Below are 14,298 nucleotides of genomic sequence, written 5' to 3'. Positions count from 1 at the left end.
AGCTAACATGAACTCCCAAAGGCAGCTACTAAAAGCCCTTCAGCTGTTCATATATTGACTAACACCTAAGACTTTGCACATTAGTTCATAAAACAGAATCTTTTTTTTTATTGGTGAAATTAATGGTTTGTTTATCAACATGGTAAATATTGGAAATGGACTCTCATTGATATAATAAAAAGTATTCAAGATATGTAGATTGGATAAAATATTTTAGAGATAGTCCCAACTCTTGGGACTGATCTCTTAGGAATGCCACCTGCGGCCACCTATAGTGTTCAGTCATTGGCTTAGGAAGTTTCTGTTTGCCTGATACTGATTACAAGAGTAACAGAATCCTGCTTCCGTAATATTGCCACATCTCTTGACAGTGGTCAGACACCAAAAATGACAGAGATGGGACATTACCAAGTTTGAAAAACAGGTTGCATGAACCTATTTCTAAATGAGAACTAAATGCCTATAATAAATGTCTATACGTATGGCAGAATTTGCTCTCACTATAACCTGATAATATAGTTGTAAGGGAGCAGCTAACCATTCCTCGAAGTTCTTCATTAGGGTTTTTACAATAAAGAACATAAAAGTTGCACTAAATTAGCTTTGTCATTTCCAAATGGAGCTTCCCCTTCGTGCTCTTGGAGCACCCTGTACAACCTCCGTGGCATGTGTCAAGCTGTATAGTAATTGTCAATTGACCTGTCTACCTTTCCCACTAAATGCTGAGGTCCTTGAGAACAATGATTGCATTTTTCATCTCTGTAGTCCATTGCTTAGCTCAATATCTTGTATAAATAAATACTTGCTGAACAGACAGTAACACATACATAGCATGATGAAGTGAGAGAACATCTGATTAGGAGTTGGGAGAGCTGCACTTTAATACTAACTAGTGTCAACAAGAGCTTGAATGCTTACTATGTATCAAACACAGTGTTGAGCACTTAAACAGTATTTCACTTAATCTTCAGAACAATTCTGAGAGGCGACATCACCATTTTATACAGGAAGAAACAGGCAAACTCATTCAAGGTCATTCAGCTAAATAAGAAGAAGAGTAAACATTTAAACTCAAGTTTGGTAGTATCCAAAGCACACTGTATCTAAAGCAGTGATTAAAAACTGCTTTAGAAGTGTGTCCCATAGCTAATACTTGAGAGCTTAAGCAAAAAATTCCCATCTGGATTCCCCTTTCCTCATTTGTTTACTGCGTGAGACTAAAGTGACTTAGGCTCCTTCTTGCTCCTCCCATTACAGTCTGATGGTTCTGAGTAACAACAATCATCACCTCAGTCTTGCTTGCCCTTGCTGCTTTGACAACAGTGAAAGAGATTTTCATGTGCAGCACAGTATAGGGCTTATCAGATGACATTTTTAAAAATTCTTTTTGTTTTTGAAAAAGTCTCGGGATTCTGAAGGCAGAGAAAGGGACCCAGTTTGGCACACTGCTTTGAAAATCAAACCTGCTCATCAGAGCCAGCAAGTTGTTATTTTTTGTTCTACAATCCTTTGCTGACATGGATGCTGGCTGAAATTGTAAAAAAGGGCAAGGAAAGAAAACACTTCAACTATAAGAGAAAGAAAAATGGTAAAAGAAAATGCAGCAAAAATGTCAGTGTGTTTTTTCCATATTTCAGCTGCACTGTTGCAGCTGGACAAAGAAAAGGATTTTAGTGGTTCTCTTGACATCATCTGAGCATAGCTAAGGTGAAAGGCTCACACACACCCTACCTTTGTGCTACAAAGTTTACAGTCAGGAACTGAAGTGGCACAGATGAGTTCTACTAGTATTTAATGAAGATCTTATGTGGTATGTGCTGAAATGTTACTATCTCAGGAAAGTTTCCTAGGCACAGCTATCTAGAGAGAAAGCACATTTATTAAGAAAAACTATATAGTTTTCCTCAGAATATCTTTCATCTGCTACCACTCACTGATACCAGGAAACCATGTCTGGTACAGAGGACAGAAATTCTAGAAAACTGACAGTCCTTAGTTGCCAGGAGACCAATACTGGGCCCAAGATGCTACTTGGCTTCTCTGGAAGAGCCAAGGAGTCCTAGCAATATGTCATTAAAGTATCCAATCAGAAAGAACCTTGGACAGCATCAAGATGCCCAAAAATCACTGTCATTTTGTTCAACAAAGGAGAATGAACACAAAGAAGGAAGAATTGGTTTTTTGCCTTTAAACCTCACTCACCTTCTTAGCAGCAGGATCCCCTTTGGATTGATGAGATGATGGAGACATTTTCACCTGGAAAAAAGGGCAAACATCTTAATATCCTTTCAGTTACAGTCTAGTTTTATTTGACCCACATTCAAAATAATTAAATTTGAATTGGTGTGACTGAGCTAAAACAGACATTTTCAGAAGAACAATTAATAGATTTTGTGTTAAGTCCTATTGAAATTCTTCTGGAGATCAAAAAGTCAGTTGTTAGCCAAGACAAAAATATAATTAGGGTAAGAAAAGTGGAACAGATGGTCCAAATTGGTTTTAACCAAATGGTGAGGAACTAAACAGATATAGATCTTTAGTGATAATGTCAATCAACTGAAGCAATAAGCAACATCAGCATATCAGAGGACAACGCAAAGAATCCTTTGTGATGTAATATCCCTTTTAAGGCAAAGTATGCACAGAAGAGTTTGAAGGATTTAGAAAAAATATCAATCAAACCATAATAAAAGAACATTTAGTCAAAGAAAAAAAGACTAATGGTACAGGAATATCTTCAAATATTTGAAGGGTTAAAAGACAGAAACTGTCAGATTAGATGAATGAGCAAGACCCAACTATATGCTGTCTAAAAGAAACACACTTTAAAGACACAAATAGGTTAAGAGGAAAAAGGATGGGAAAGATATACCATGACAGCACTAGATTTCAGAGCAAAGACTATTACCAGGGAGAAAGATCATTTCATAATAATAAAGGGATCAATTCATTAGGAGAAGATAACAATCTTAAATGTCTATGCACCTGATAGCTTAAAAATACATGGTGCAAAAACTATAAGGAGAAATAGATTTTACAGTCAGAGTTTTCCAAACTCAATAAATGAGAGATCAAGTAGACAAATAATTGGAAAAGATGTAGAAGACTTATACAACACAATCAACTAACTTGATCAGATGGATATTTATAGGACACTACATCCAACAAAGCAGAATACATATTCTTTTCAAGTGCACATGGATTAGATTGCTGGAAAAATTGCCAAATATTTAGGAACTAAGTAACTTTAAAATAACCCATAGATCAAAGAAGAAATCAAAAGGAAATTAGATCCTAGAAACAAACAACCTACCCTGATTAAATCACAAAGAAATAGAAAATCTAAATAGGCCTATTATTATTAAGGAGATTGAATTAGTAATCAAAAACTTCCCAAAGAAAAAAAGCCCAGAACCAGATAGTTTCACAAGTGAATTCTATTAAATATTTAAAGAAGAATTAGTATCAATCCTTTTCAAATTCTTCCCAAAAGTTGAACAGGAGGAATCACTTCCTAACTCATTCTATGAGGTCAGCATCATCCTGATACCAAAGCCAGACAAAGACACTACAAGAAAACTACAGACTAATATCCTTTATAAATATTGATACAAAAATCTCCAACAAAATACTCACGAACCAAATTCAACAGCATATTTTATATATAATGACAAAGTGGGATTTATTCCTCTAAAGCAAGGATGGTTCAACATATGAAAATCAATCAATGTAACATACCACCATTAACAGAATGAAGGAAAAAAATTACATGATCATCTCAATGGGTGAAAAGAAATTACATGACAAAATTCAACACCCTTTCATGATAAAAACACCCAAGGAACTAGGACAAGATGTTAACTACCTCAACATAAAAAGGCCATATATAAAAAAACCCACAGCTAGCATCATACTCAATGATGAAAAATGAAAGCTTTTCCTCTAAGATCAAAACAAGATGAGGATGCCTACTTTGATCACTTCTATTCAACAGAATATTGAAAGTTCTAACCAGAGCAATTAGGCAAAAAAAGGAAATAAAAGTCATTCAAATTGGAAAGGAAAAAATTAAAATTATCTGTTTATAGATGACATGATCTTATATGTAGAACACCATAAAGATTCCACAAAAACAAATAACAAAGAGTGATTAGAACTAATAAGTAATTCAGAGAAGTAGCAGGATACAAAATCAACACATAAAAATCAATTGTGTTTGTATATACTGACAATGAGCAATCAGAAAAGGAAATTAAGACAATTCCATTTACCATAGTATCAAAAAATAAATAAATAAATAAAATGGGAATAAACTTAACCAAGGAGGCAAAAGACTTGTGCACTGAAAACTACAAAACATTGCTGAAAGGTATTAAAGACAACAAACAAACGGAAATATATCCCATGTTTATGGACTGGAAGTCTTAATATTGTTATGATGTCAATACTACCCAAAACAATTTATAGATTCAATGCAATCCCTATCAACAGCCCAATGATGTTTTTTGCAGAAATAGAAAAATCCATTCTAAAATTTATATGGAATCTCAGGGGACTGTGAATAGCCAGAATAATTTTGAAAAAGAACAAAGTTGAGGCTTCACACTTCCTTGTTTCAAAACTTATTACAAAGCTTCAGTAATCAAAACAGTGTGGCACTGGTATAAAGACAGACATACAGATCAATGGAATAGAGAAACCAGAAATAAACATTCACATATACTTTCAAATGATTTTTGACAAGGTTGCCAAGATCACTCAATAGGCAAAGGACAATGTTCTTTCTTCAACAAATGGTGCTGGGAAAACTGGATATCCACATGCAAAGAATGAAGCTGGACCCTTACCTTACACCACACACAAAAATTAACTCAGAGTAGATTAAAGACCTAGGTCTAAGAGCTACAGTTATAAAACTCTTAAAAGAATACATAGGGGGAAAGTTTCATGACACTGGATTTGGCAATGATTTTTTAGATATGACACCAAAGGCACAAGAAACAAAAATAAAAAATTAGACAAATTAGACTTCATCAAAATTATAAACTTTTGTGTATTAAAGGACACTATTAATAGAGTAAAAAGGCAACCCACAGAACTGGAGAAAATATTTACAAATGATATTTCTTTTTTTTTTGTCTTTTTTTTTTTTTTGTGACCGGCTGCACCGCGTTCAGCCAGTGAGCACACCAGCCATCCCTATATAGGATCCGAACCTGCGGTGGGAGCGCTGCTGCGCTCCCAGCGCCACACTCTCCCGAGTGTGCCACAGGGTCAGCCCTACAAATGATATTTCTGATAAGGGATCCATATCCAGAATATATAGAGAACTCTTCAAAGTCAACAACAAAAAAACAAACAACTTGATTAAAAAATGAGCAAAGGATTTGAATAGACACACATTTCTCCAAAGAAGATAAACAGATGGGCAATAAGTATATGAAAAGATGCTCAACATCATTAGTCATTCAGGAAATGCAAATTAAAACCACAATGAAATACCATTACATACCCATAAGAATAGCAGAAACTAAGATGACTGACTATACCAAGGATATGGAGAAACTGAAACCTTCATATATTGCTTGCTGGTAGGAAGGTAAAATAGTAGGACCACTTTGGAAAATAATTTGGCAGTTTCTTAAAATGATAAACATACATGTGTCATATGGCTCAGCCATCCCATTCTCAGGTAAATACCAAGGGAAATAAAAGTATATGTCCATACAAAGACTCGTATGCAAATCTTCACAAAAGCTTTATCTATAATAGCCGAAAACTAGAAAAATTTTAATTTCTACAACAGGTGAAATGTTAAACAAATTATGATTATACATAAAACACTACTCAGCACTAAGAAGGAATAGGCTCTTGATACAATAATATGGACAAATCCCAAATAATTATGCTGAAAGAAGTCAAATAAAAGAGTATACATACTTTATGGTTCCATTTATCTAAACTTCTGGAAAATGCAAACTAATCTACCATGATAGAAAGCTAATCAGTGGTTGCCTAGAAACTGGAGGGAGAAATTGAGCAAATTTTTGGTGGTGATAGGATCATTATCTCGATTGTGGTAATGGATTTGTGGATGTATACAAATGTCAAATTTGTACACTTTATATATGTGCAATTTATTTTATATCAATTATTATCTCAGTAAAGCATTTAAAGAAATTTATAGGATGCAGCTAAAACAGTGGTCAGAAAGAAATTTATAGCTTTATATGCTATATTGCAATATATAAAAGGTATAAAATAACCTAAGTTTCCAATTTAAGAAACTAGAAAGATCAAAGTAAAATCATATTCTGTAGAAGGAAAGAAATAATAAGGGGCAGAAATCAATAAAATAGAAATTTAAAAACATAACAGAGAAAATTAACAAAGCCAAAAGTTGGTTCTTTGAAAAGATCAACAAAACTGATAAGCTGCTACTGAGATTGTTCAAGAAATAGAGAATATAAATTACTAATATTAGCAATAAAAGAGGATATATTATGTTATATCACTTACATATAAAAGATAACAAGAGCCTATTATGAACAATTTTATGCTAATAAATTTGTCAAATTAAGTGAAAAGAACACATTCCTTAAAAAACAGAACTTAAAAAATGAATCCTATACCTATTAAAGATACTGAATTTGTCATCAAATATCTTTCCACAATGAAAATTACAAGTCCACATGGTATTAAAGAGACTACCATATGAAATCAGAATACTGACATTCATTTATAAAGAAAATATAATTATTACTATAAGTAGTTCAATAGATATTAGGTATTATCTGTCTAGAATGATAAGCAATTACACTTAAGATCTCAAGCCTCTTCCAACTCTAATAGTCTAATTTTAAGAGCCAACAGTACAGATGATGAAGATATTTCCTGTTACTGTTGTACTGCTATTCAAGTAGGACCACGTTGCAGGCTTAAAATTTTTGCTTTTCCCCTTTACTTTAAGATAACTTCAGAAAACACATCTCAGCTCAAGGATCAAAACTGCTGGCTGGCCAGACTGCCCTTTCAGATTTAGCAGGTCTGCAAAAATTAGACTTGACAGCCTTTGCTGTAACATACAATGACGTTAATACTCAGGAATTCACTCCAGATGTATGATGTAGCTAAAATGATCCAATTTTAACTCCTGGTATGCTCTTTTTACAAAAGGAGAAAACAGATTTTCAAAGAAAAGAAGATATTTAAGCTTTAAAAAATGACCTCATGAAAGAATCTGCAGACTTCTTTAAAGCAAGCCAACAACTAGATGGTGTGGTAGACAATTTATCTGAGAAGGCTGTTCTCTGGAGATTAAGTCAGGGAGTATTTGAAGTGGCAATAGCACTGGCTCAGCTTCCCTCATGAAAGGCCTTATTTTTTCACTCAACAGGATTCCTTCTGAAAATGCCTCTGGCAGTGCAGTTTAAAAGAGACACTTTAAGTACAGGTGTGCAGACACTAGATCTGGAGATAGGAATGATATACTAAGCTACGGCCTTACTCATGCTGAACTTTTGTGATATTTGTTAAAAAAATGATTCCTGACTTAGAGAAGCAATCTGAGCTGAAGTTTAAAAGCAATAGGAATACTCTCTTTATCACACCTTGCTTTTTCTTTAAAACAACTCAATTTTTCTGATTACAAAAGGAATACGCATTCACTGATAGAAATTTAGAAAATATAAAAGAGCAAACAAAGCAAATAAAAATCACAATTCAACCACACAGCAATAACTACTATTAACATTTGGAATCACACTGTTTTTATGTTGCATGTTATGAATATTTATTTCACCATATCAATATTCTTTTACAATGTGGTTTTTCATGGCTACAAAGCAGTTCACTCATTGCATAGATATACCATAACTAATTTAACCAACTGTGGGCTATTGGGACATTTAGGTTGTTTCTATTTTTTTCTAATTATTAAAAATGTTGTTAATAAGCATCCTTGTATGTAACACTTGGCACACAAGCTTGATTATGTTCATTGGGCAAATTCTAGTGAGTCCCTGCTTCAAAGGGTATAACACCATTTAAAAGTACATATTGCTGATTTTTCTCCTGACAAGTGAGATGGGTCCGCAAACCCTTTTCCTACAATTGTGAAATCCAAAATGCTCTGAAGCCAAAAGGATTATTTAAAAAATACTTTTGGCACCAAAAGTCATCTGGCAGCAAAACCTGACCTGAACTGAAACGGAGCTATTTATAGTCTTTTTTTTATCTCACATAAGCACTTGATTATGGGATGCTGACCTAGTCCGCACCACAAATGTTATATAATATACAATACATGTACCATATTCCCTTTCTTTCAGCACTGTAATGATGTCATTTTATTGTCTTCTGACCTACGGTTTTTAAAAAAAGGAGAAATTAGCCATCATTCTTACTGTTTTATCTTTGCTTCCTTTTAAAATTTCTTATCTTTGGTTTTAGCAGTTTGACTATGACTATGATCTGTTTGGGTGTGTTTTTCTTTATATATACCCTGTTTGAAGTTTGCAGAGCTTTTTGGATTTAAGATCTATACGTTGATGTTTTTCACCAAATTTCAGAAAATTTCAGACCTTATTAAGCCGAACTTCCCCAGCCCTCTTTCTCTTTCTCTCTCATGTTCCAGAACTTGAATTACATATATTTATAATATATCTACACACACATACTTATGCACACATTCGTATTTAACACGATATATGTTACACATACACACAAACACACATATATATTATATAATATATGCACAAGCACACATGTGTACATATATAATATATACACACAAACACACACGTATGTATTATATATACACAAACACACATATATGCATGTATGTAATAATTATATATTATACACATGCACATAAACACACATATGTGTGTATATAAATTATATACACAGGGGCCATGGTTTAGTTTACCCCAAGAGTAAGGGCAAAAGCAAAATAAATCTTCTCTAACAAAGCCAAAGCTCAATTATCATAGGATCAATAGGAAGAAGGAAAATGTGACCTATAATCAAGAGAAAAAGCATCACTAGTAGCAGACCTATGGATGACCCAGATGTTAGAGTTGATAGTTAAGGACATTAAAATAGGAATTATAAATATGTTTAAGGACTTTGAGGAAAAGATCAGCAAAATGATTGAATAAGCAGAATTTGGCCTGGAGCTAAACTTTGGTGGTGGGGACAGAAGAGAGCTGAAAATGGGAGACTTTGATTTTGCTCCCACCAGGAAGGCAGTAGAGGAACTGAGTGGGAAGTTGCAGCCTGCATTATGGAAAGATGGCCACGGGATTATTATTATTTTTTTTAACAGGGATGTCTTGAAGTGAATGTTAAATTGTCTGTGTTGCTACAGTTAACGGGATAGTATGAAATACTGATTGAGATACATTCTTGACCCCAGAGGTTACAAAATGGTGCTGGGATAACAATGGATATAGCACTATAGAGAACAAAGTCCCCAGATTCTCCAGGTTCATCAGGGCTACCAACTTCATATGAAATCTATGTAGACAATGAGCTAAACCAGCAAGAGTGATCAACTCTTGCCATGGGCAGTCACATAAAGATAGGCCTGTGTGCAGTAAGGGATTAACATTGTCCAACAATAGGTCTGGCCCTTGCGAAGCTCCTGAGAGGTTACTCTGAGCTCTTGAAATATCCTGACTGATAAGAGTGTCTTTGTCTACCCAGGGGTCTTGGGCCACATCAGATAGTCTATACTAAAAATATGATTTATAATGAGACTTTGGGCCACATGGTATCAGCTTGACCTCTAAGGGCTGGAAACTAAAGTCATGGGCTTTCAGCCACACCCACACAACTAACTACCAATAAAAACCTTAGACACCAAGGCTTAGGCAAGCTTCCCTGGTTAAAAATACTCTGTGCATGTTGCTACACATCATTACTAGGAGAAGTAAGTGCTGTTTCATAACTCCACTCTAAGATGAGAAATGGAAGCTCATGCCTGGTCTCTCCTGGATTCTGCCCTTTGCTCCTCTTCTCTTTGCTAATTTTAATTTGTGTCCTTCCACTATAATAAAACGTGAGCATGAGCACACACACAAAATATTTTTTTCTTTACTCCCTCCACCCCTGCTTCTTCCAGGACTCCAACTGTACATATATTTGGATTATACATATAATTATAGGCTACTTAAACTAAATGAATACATGTTAGATTAATTTTACAGTCTTTTTTCTATGGTTTGATTTGGAAACTAATCGTTTCTTCTACCACACCCATTCTACTGTTAATCTCATCTAGAGTATGCTTCACTTCAGACAATGCAGTTTTAACCTCTAGATGTTCTATTGGCTCTTTTTGACTTACGTATTTCTACTTACCATGTTCAATATTTCCTCTAGCTTCCTGAACACATGGAATATAATTATAACTTTAAATTTCCATGTCTACTAATTCTATCATCTGTGCCATTTATGAGTCAGTTTCAATGGACTGATTTTTTTCTCCTCATTATGACTTGTATTTTCGTGTTTCTTTTCATGCCCAGTAATTTCAAATGCCAGACATTGTGAATTCTGCCTTGATGGGTGTTGGATATTTTTATAATTCTTAGTATATTTTTTAGTTTTATTCTGGGATGTGGCTAACATACTTGGAAATAGTTTAATCTTTTCAGGTTTTGGTTTTAAGCCTTGGTAGTTGAGATCAAAGTAGCAGTTAGTCTAGGGTTAATTTTCCCCCCACTACTGAGGCTAAGACCTTACTTAGTACTCTCAGTGCTGCCCTGTGAACTATGAAGCTTTCCAAGCTGCCTGGTGGGAATAGACATTATTTTTGGCTTTAAATAAGTCTGGGACACCATTTTACCTAATCTACAAAAAAGTACCAGTACTACTAAGTAAGCTTAGCAAAGTAGCTTGTCAATGGATATAAGGTCAATATACAAAAATCAACAGTATTTCTATATACTAGCAATGAACAATAGGAAAGTGAAATATAAAACAGTAAAATATACAACAGCACCAAAAGTCACTAAGTACATATAAATAAATCTTACAAAATATGTGCAAGATTTGTATGCTAAAAACTACAAAACACTGATGAAACAATCAAAAAAGATCTAAATAAATTGAGAGATCTACTGTTAAGGGTTAAATGTGTCCCCCAAAGGTTCATGTGCTAGAAATTTAACCCTCACTGTGACAGTGTTAAGAAGATGGAAAATTCTATTATGGTAATTGGAAGGTGGGGCCTTTAGGTGGTGATTAGATTGTGAGGACCCTGCCCTAGTGAACAGATAGATCCAATCATGGAGTAATGGGTTGATGGTTTAATGAATGGTAATGGGTGTGATTTTCCAGGATGGTTTTTTAAGGAGAGGGAGTGAGCAGGTTAGCTCTTTCTTGCTCAAGCCATTTGCCATGTGATACCCTGCATCGCTGCAGAGCCATCACCAACAAGGCCCTCACAAGATGTGCCCCAGACTGTGGACTTCCTAACCTCTGAAACTATAAGCAATAAATATTGTTTCTTTACAAATTACCCAGTTTCAGGTATTTCTGTTATAAGTAACAGAGATGGACTAAATACATATATCATGTTCATGAATTGGAAGATTCAATACTGTTAAGATGTCAACTCTCCTCAAATTGATCAATAGATTCAACATAATTCCAATAAAAGTCCAGTATGTTTTTTTGAGAAAGCAACAAGATGACTTTAAAATTTATAATGAAAGGCAAAGGAAGCAGAATAGTCAAGTGTTAGAAGCATAAAGCTGGAGAACTCACTCTACTTGATAACCAATAGTATAAAGCTACAGTATTGGAGAAAGGATAGATACATGGATCAATGGAACAGAATAGAAAGTTTAGAAACAGGCCCACACATACATGGTCAATTAGTATTTAACTAGGGTACAAAGGCAATTCAATAAATACCCACATGCAAAAGAATAAACCTCAATCCATATTTCACATCCTATATAAAAATTAACTCAAAATGGATCAGTGGTTGCCAAGGGTTGAGGGTTCGAGTCAGGGAGATGTTGATTACCAAAAGATATGGTAAACTTTTGAGGAGGACAATAATACTGCTTTAGACCTTGACTGTGGAGGTGGTTATCAAAATTCACAGAAGGTGACTTTTATTGTTTGTAAATTATTAAAAAAAAAAAAAAGAGTCTATTTTAGCAGTCAGTACTATCTAGGAAGAAAAAAAATTATAATTGGTAACATCCAGGCAAGAAAATACATGTAATCACAATTTGGTTACGAATGGGCTATAAACGAGAGAGGAAAACACTGAAGGGCCTCAGATGTAATGCCTTAAGTAACTGCATAAATAAAGGTTCTCCCATCTGCCTTTGGATTCAGCTTGGAAAATGCTGGAAATAATAGGATCTATCTTACCTTTCCAGAATGCAAACAAGGAAGTGTTTTGGAAAACTAGTTAATCAAATTTTCAATCTGGAAGCTATACTGAACATCTTCACCTGTATGTCCTGCAGACATCTCTAACTCCAACAGTAAACTCTATCTTAATAAATGGTACCACCATCCATCCATTCAGTTCAATTAAGAAATCTGGGTGCTATCTTTGACTCCTCCCTCTGTCTTACCTCCTCCATCCAATTAATTTATTTATCTTCAAGTCATGATAATTCTACCTCTCAAATATACCATCTCTGCTGTGAAGCAGAAAAGAGCACAGAACTAGAAGCTGAGCATGATTGAATCTACAAAGTGAAAGAGATTGGATCACATGAGGTTAGTGAGTGAAGAAGAGACCATATTAATTATTTTGATGTTTGTGTTCATCTCAAACACATCTCAAATATGTGCTTTTTTCTCCATCTCTACTTCTACCATTCTAGCACATATTACTACAGCTCTTCTCTAAATTACTTTAATAGTCTCTGGTCTCCCTATATCCATTCTTGCTTCACTTTCATTTTCTGCACTGCAGTTAAAGTATTCTTTCAAAAACACTATTCCTAAAAAAAACCAAAAACTAGTCTGATTAGGCCATATCATTCATACCATAAAATCCTTCAATCTCTTCCCGATTCTTTTAGCACAAACAGAAAAATAATGAAATAGGTGCTTGTTTAGCTCACTAGCCTCATCTCACACTACTCTCTTTTCCCTCTAGATTCAACCATGTTCAACTTCTAGCACAGACACTATGTTGTTCCTTCTGCCTGCATTACTTCTCCTGCTGCCTACCCTTGCACCTCAACTTGTCTAGCTTACTCCCTTTTTTCCTTCAGCGGCAGGTGATGTGGCACTTTTAGAAAGCTTTCTATGAGCCTTCATGTCTAGTTTGACCTACTCTTTTATCTGCTCTTAAAGCATAGTTCATCTGTAAGTATTTGTGGTATAACAAAATATATATATATATCTTTGGCTTTTGTCCCAGATTCCCAGCATAGAGCCCTTAAAACCCTTGGAATCTCGGGATTGATAGGAGTGTCTTTCATATGCTAATAAGATGACTGGTGGCTGGGGATCAGTAGACAGCTTCAGGATGAAGGATGGTTGCAGGAAAGAACAAGCCATGATCAGAAGTTTGGAATTTTCAGCCCCATCCCCTGACCTCTGGGGAGGGGAGAGGGACTGGAGATTGAATTCAATCACAAATGGCCAACAATTTAATCAATCACAACTACATAATAAAACCTCCATGAAAACCCCTAAATGATGGAATTAGAGGAGCTTCTGGGTTGGTGAAGACTTTGATGTGCTGGGAAGGTGGTGTGCCCGGAGAAAGTATGGAAACTGCTACTCCTAAGCCTTCACCCCAACCTTGTCCTATGTATCTCTTCCATTTGGCTGTTCCTGAGTTGTATTCCTTATAATAAATCAATAAATGTAAATGAAGTATTTTCCTGAGTTTTGTGAGTCATTCCAGTGAATTATCAAACTGTGGGAAGGCAGGTCATGGGGACCCCTGAGTGTGTAGCCAAGTCAGACAGAAGTGTGGGTAGCATGGGTACTCCCTGTGTGACTGGCATCTAGAGTGAGGGCAGTCTTGTGGGACTGAACCCTTAACCCATGGAGTCTCTAACTGCAGGTAGTTAGTGTCAGAATTGGATTGAATTGTTGGACACCCAGTTGGTGTCCAGAGAATTAACAGAATTGGTGTCAGATTTGGCACTGAAAAAGACATCACATATTTAGAGTCAGAAAGAACTTGAGAGTACTTATTCACAATCTGTTTATAATTTCTGTTTTTTAAATATTTTAAAAAATTTTTTATCTTAATTTACACATCGTAATTGTACATACTTGTGGGGTACAATCTAATGTTTT

General features: G+C 35.1%; 1 protein-coding gene across 4 annotated transcripts in view; it reads right to left on the bottom strand.

Moving 5' to 3' along the window:
- Positions 1-14,298, bottom strand: part of VPS8 (VPS8 subunit of CORVET complex) — a 254,205-nt gene that overhangs the window by 39,884 nt on the left and 200,023 nt on the right. For all 4 annotated transcript variants that reach the window (XM_063098643.1, XM_063098634.1, XM_063098627.1 and 1 more), the window contains one exon: positions 2,203-2,256. In XM_063098643.1, coding sequence (XP_062954713.1) covers positions 2,203-2,256 — 54 coding nt within the window. The remainder of the gene's footprint in view (positions 1-2,202; positions 2,257-14,298) is intronic.

The sequence above is a fragment of the Cynocephalus volans genome, chromosome 1, assembly GCF_027409185.1.
Source record: "Cynocephalus volans isolate mCynVol1 chromosome 1, mCynVol1.pri, whole genome shotgun sequence".
In the NCBI taxonomy this organism is placed as follows: domain Eukaryota; kingdom Metazoa; phylum Chordata; class Mammalia; order Dermoptera; family Cynocephalidae; genus Cynocephalus; species Cynocephalus volans.
This window is presented reverse-complemented; position numbering and strand designations above follow the sequence as displayed.